The 5,874-nt window shown below is 37.8% G+C and overlaps 1 protein-coding gene and 1 pseudogene across 1 annotated transcript; both read left to right on the forward strand.

Annotated features, from left to right (window-relative positions):
* Positions 1-226: 226 nt before the first annotated feature.
* Positions 227-1,366, forward strand: LOC118756227. Its single transcript, XM_036491002.1, has one exon. It carries the CDS (start codon positions 227-229, stop codon positions 1,364-1,366), a length of 1,140 nt encoding a protein of 379 aa, XP_036346895.1.
* Positions 1,367-3,653: 2,287 nt separating this feature from the next.
* Positions 3,654-4,795, forward strand: LOC118756228 (annotated as a pseudogene).
* The last annotated feature ends 1,079 nt before the right edge of the window (positions 4,796-5,874 follow it).

Genomic DNA, 5,874 nt, shown 5'->3' on the forward strand with positions numbered 1-5,874 from the left:
TTAGAAAAAAGCTACTTACAAAACCTTTAATAATTGAATCATGGTCCACAATCATGATTTAATAATATAATCATGATAGTCGTATATGAAGCCATCAAAAATAAAAATATCAAACCTTTCAGTCATCACCTATTCACGTAGAAACATAAATGAGCGCATACATAATACAAAAAAGAAAACAGATTCTAGAAAACTAAAGAGCAGCACCATTTAGCAGCCCCTGGAAATGGCGCCTAAAGCACAATTCACATTAGAAGAGCTGACTAAAATTGCCTTGGGTGCGCCAGAGTTGACCACTACAAGTGTACATGTTCTGCACAGCCTAATCGATGTGATACTCAAAAAGCTTGGCTGCCAAGATGATACAGTCTCGATTTGCGGCGTAGAATCTGATTGCTTAGCAGAATTGTTAAATAAATCGAAGTCAACACCGATAACCTTTGACGACAAGCAGCTGATCGTAATTGCACCGAAATTGAAAGTTATTGCCAAGCTAGAGAAGTCCGTGGACAAAATAGAGGCCAAGCTCAATGAACACATAAAAGTCGCGAAAAAATTCAGTCATCTGCCACAAATAAAATTCAACATCAAGGACTGGGAACAATTCACAACACAGATGGAAAGTCAATGCATTCCATGTGAAAAGGAAAGAGAGATTACTTGCGCGCTAACTGGCGACATTGACTTTCTCATGAAGCTACAGCGGCGTTTAGCAGAGCCCATGGTTTTGAATCTATTTGAATTTGAGCAGGAGATCGCCGCGCTCAATGATGATATGAATGCGTTGATTGTAAATGCCGCAGCCAATTTGGATAAATTGGCCACGATTGAAGGCTGCCTGCTTGCGGTTGATAAGCTACGTTCGGAAATCGAAAAACATAATAACAGGTTTCTGCATACAATGGCGGAAGTGCAGGACATCTTAGACTCCAAACTAGATAAAGTACAAATCCAGGCACTGAAACAATACGTTATGCTCAGTTTGAACTACGTAGAAAGGCATATAAGAAATATACAAAATAAGGCGGACTGTCCAAAGACACCAGGCATTATCACCAGCGGTGTACGTTGTTTGTCGTGCGCCGATCGTCGAGTCTGCGTTGAGAAAGGTGTACATGTGACAGGTATTTTGCCAGATGCACATGCCTTCAAGCCCACACGCTTGCCGAGAGTATGCAAATGCACGAAAGAGCAGTCTCCTGTGATTTTGAATGCGAATATGGTGTCCAAAGTGATTAGGTTGCGGCATGCTGAAGCCGAATTGTTAACTGCTAATATTGTTTCAATAGCTGATTGTAAGGCTACGTGTCTTGAGAGTTTAGATGTCCTACAAGGCACCGATGGGTTAACATACCGCAAGGGTTAAACGCTGCGAAGATCAATTTTGGGAAGTAAATATTTTTTAAAAGTTGCGTACATATATTTCTTAAACATTTTTCTTATAATACAAACAAATTTTTGATTCTATATTTTTCAAAAATCTTGATCAACTAAAACAAAATTTGTTAATCTGCCTTTGCGTACCGGTTCCGAAGGTTTTCTGATACTGAAAAATATCGAAGTATCCCAAAAAAATTACGAAAAAGTATTCCTATGAGAATCAAAAAAAGGCGGAAAAATATGGTAGGATCTCGAAAAGTCCCGAAAGATCTTGAAAATAGTGCGAAAGCTTTAAAAAATTTAAACCGAATGCGAAATAATTTAATGTTTTATATTCCGAAGAAAATAGATTGGGGAAAATACCGGTTATTTTTGTATTAGAAAATAAAAGACAAATATAATCGGCTAAATAAATTAAATTCCTGCAATGAGAGTACTGAAAGGTATGAACTAGGGTGTTCTATTATTCGCCGTTTTCCGGAAACCGCTTCGCCAGTTTCAAATTAGGAAAAACACAGCTAAAACTGTTTTATTTTACATATTTTCTTTACAGTAATAAATAATTACTATAAATTGCAATGTGACATAAAAATAGGTGTAGCAGTGATTTAGAAATCACACGAAATTTTTCCCGAAATATATTATAAGTAAAATTAAAAAAAAAGTTAAAAATTCACACATAAAGGTTCGTTTCCAGCTCACAAGAGTAATATTTTTCTTTATTTCTTCTGCCCGAAGACGTACATTGCCTTTGCTGTAAATTTGCTTGAGAGCTGGAGCTGAATTCTGTAACTATGAGTTTCCAAGTGTCCACAAATTTACACCAAGCTATAGAATTAGTAAAAATGGTCCATCTAATTCCATTTCCAATAAAATCAATATTTGAAGCTGCAGTGAAATTCTAGCAATTGCTACGCTAAATTTGTGTCGCCAAAATTCTCTAAAAGAAAATCAATGGGCCTAAAAGTATACAATAATCAGCCAAATCTGACGATAGATGATGCCTCTCTTCGCATGCCCGGAAAACCCGACAACGCTAACGGCCTTGTCCTTGTTGACCAACCCCACAGAAGCTGCACGCTTCCTGGGGCTGCCGTTAGTGGAACTTGACGACAACGACTGAGATACCAACCGTCCTGGGCGGGGTTGTTGGAGCCGCTACAACAACAACAACAACAACAACAACATAGATGATGCCAGTTATTAGGCGCACCTGCCATTCTCTTGCAGATTTTTGGCAATCAAAATTAGCGACAGCAAACGTTGGAATTCGGCTTCTGGTTTACTTGGTATTCACAAAATCAAGGTTTCAAAATCGTTTAAAACCGAGCCAATCACCCTAGTATCTATGAACGTATGAATGGGCATTAGGGTGCAACCCTCTTCTTACAAAAAAAAAACGATAATGCTTTCCCATGGGAAATATAAAGCTTATTCAGGCTTGTCATGAGTTTAATATTTACTTTTAACTTTTTGTTTCAATGTACTTACTATGGGTGCAAGATAAATACTCAGGTGAACTTTTTTTCGGGCGAAACCCAGGATAAGACAGATTATATTTTAAGATTTTCACGAAAATATTTCTACAAAATGTTAACATTTGGGTGAGGTTGCCTGATTTGAAAATATCAGCGCCTTTATGTTACTTTATGTTAAGTGGAAGTCGGCTCAGGATGGCACTGAGTCCGAATGGAATTTCTTCAGTACCCTAAGTCTAGAAATCCGCCGTAAAAAAATTCGGTGGACTGAAGAGGTCATTGAAAAGAATCTTCTTGATTTTGATGTGCTAAGAAAATTCGAAAAGCGCTGGACTAATTGTAACGAGCTAAAAGGACCGCTTTACCGCCGTCAGCTGTAATCCTGAGTAAAGCCACAGGCGGCGGAAGCACTTAAACAAGTTTTCAAAATTTTGAGGTCGAATTCTCATATTTCAGAGCAGTATGGATGTGGTATTCAGACTTATCATAACTTTCATTTTCCCCGAACCGGTTGACTTTTCACTTTTGGTTTTCATGAATTTCTTTATGGGCGGAATACAAATTTTCGGGTGAATTTTTTTTTCGGCCGAAACTCAGCACAAGGCATATTTATTCGATACAAAATTAGTTTTTCTGGCAACAATCATTTCAAATTATCAAAAAACTTATCTTCACTCAAAATATTAAAGTTGAAGCGCCAGAAAGGGCACAAATCACAACCATTAATTTTGCTTAACATTACATCTGACTTCGAAAATGTTTGCATGTCAAAGCGTTGCCTCTTTCCCAGACAAAATGACCACAACGCATATTGAAGTGACTTTGGAACAAATGCTGCAAATGGCACTGGGAACCCCGAAAATTTCCAGTATTAATCTATCGATTCTGCATAGCCTCTTCGATATACTGCTGAAAAAAACTCGACTGCCAATACGAAAAGGTGGAAATCGATAGACGAGATGGCGCTTGCTTGCAATCCATTCTGCGCAAGAGCAGGATATCACCACTGCCCTTTAATGTAGAAAACGTCGGATTGATTTCGGAGAAGTTGAAAAAATTACGGCATTTGGAGGAACGCCATGATAATCTGGCAAAGCAGCTGGAAGAGCATATTGAGCACATACGTACTTGCAATGAAAAAACATAATCAAACATATGCAAAGAAGAATTGGGAGCCATTTTGTGGAGCTTGCGAGAGCTTTTGCGACAAACCTGAACCTCAGAGCGAATTGCATTGTCTGCTTTTAAGAGACTACAATTTCATTAAAAAGAGCAAGCAAATCGTTGAAGAACCACTAATAGGACCAATTATTGATATGAGAAAACGTTTAAAGACATTGCATGGCGAAGTGTTGGATTATAGCCGCCGCCTGGCGGAGAAGTGCGAGCGTTTGGCTTATATAGAGGTGCTGGTGAAAGAAATCGAAAAGCTAAGCAAACTGATTGTCATTGAAAAACACCTCTTTACGGAAGCTATGCAAGAGCTGCAGGATATGCTTGATGCGAAGATTTATAAAGTTGTTCTACCAGAATTGAAGAGGTACATAAATATTGAGATCGAAAAAATTCAAAATATTTGCAAAACTTTGAAGAAAAAATCCGCATGCCTAAAGGCAACTGCCTTTGCGGGCCAAAGTAATAGTTGTCTCTCGTGCAAAGGCAAGCTGACATGCACACAACGACCTATCCTGATTGCGCCGGAAAGAAGTGTTAAAATTGAGGAAATCAAAATGCGTAAAATCGCACAAACTTGCAGTCGCTCAGGTCCATGTCTTTCGAAAGAAATGGAGAAGAAATTACTGCAAGGGCTCGAGCGTATCGAGGAGGCAACCGAAGAGGCTAAAGTTAGTAGAGAAATGAGCAAATCATGTCACTTGGTCACCGATCACTTTAACGTTTTCGAGGGTACTAATGGCGTCTACTACCGCAAGGCTTAGCGTACGTTGAAAAAATTCTTTGTTGAAAAAAGATATCTATGTATTTTAACTCCTTATTTTTATGCAATTTTATTAAATGTATATTCATTTGCGAGCAGATTCAGTATGCTTAGAATTTAACCGACTTCAAGAAAAGGAGGTGGTTATCAATTCCTCGGAACATATATATTTTTTCATGTATGTTACCGCATATCTTTAGACCACTTTAACCGTTTTCTATATTATTATTTTTTTTAAGGAAAGGCATGGTGCAACGGTAGTCTTACATTTGTATATGAGAATTGAAGTCGGTTTTTTTGTTGCTTAAAAATTACTTATAAAATAAACGGTCACTTTATTTTAGAGTAGATTTATTTTAGATACAAAATAATACCTTTTTTTATAGAAGAGGATACGTAGACAGAAAAATTCCGGCAAGCCTGAGAGGCTGCGCATGAACCGAGCGCGTCGATATTTTTACCAGATTAATATAAAACCATTTGAGTGACGCATACCTAGCGCTACCAAAAATTTTACACTGAGAAAATAGTTTAGTTAAAACAACTAACTATGTTTATCTCAACAACAACTCAGATAAATCAGCCACACAGCTGTCTAACTTTTTTTTTTGTGGTCAAAATGTCCACTTGTATAATCAATGTTCCTTATTAGTCGCATTCACCACTTCGTTACTCTTTTCCAGCCTATGGTTATTTTTTAATGCTGCTGTAAGTTTTAGTTACACATAAACTTTTGTTGAAAACTGTTACAACTGTGATTAAAAGTTTGCATAACAGCAAATCGGAGTGCGTTTGTAAACATAACCACGACAGCAGCTTTCATCATAAATGCAGACGTAGAAGGGATGCAACAACCAGCAATAGAGCATAGATGGTAGGTACTAGTTAGGTTAATAAGTACTTATGCACATACACACATACATACATATATATGTCTGCATTAGTACGCAGGAAGTAAGGCTTAATCTGGTGGCGAACCACCAAGTAAAAGTTGTCAGTCGCTGTCTGCCAGTGGTTGACAGGCAACAACATCATCAACGTTCAAGAATGCAGAATGTTGCAACAAATAGGAGGGAAAAT

Source organism: Rhagoletis pomonella, unplaced genomic scaffold, assembly GCF_013731165.1.
Source record: "Rhagoletis pomonella isolate Grant_MI unplaced genomic scaffold, Rhpom_1.0 Rhpom_scaffold_09349, whole genome shotgun sequence".
NCBI lineage: Eukaryota > Metazoa > Arthropoda > Insecta > Diptera > Tephritidae > Rhagoletis > Rhagoletis pomonella.

What these genes read in the sequence shown, in the direction of transcription:
- LOC118756227 (XM_036491002.1), top strand. Translation starts at nt 227, where the DNA reads ATGGCGCCTAAAGCACAATTCACATTAGAAGAGCTGACTAAAATTGCC.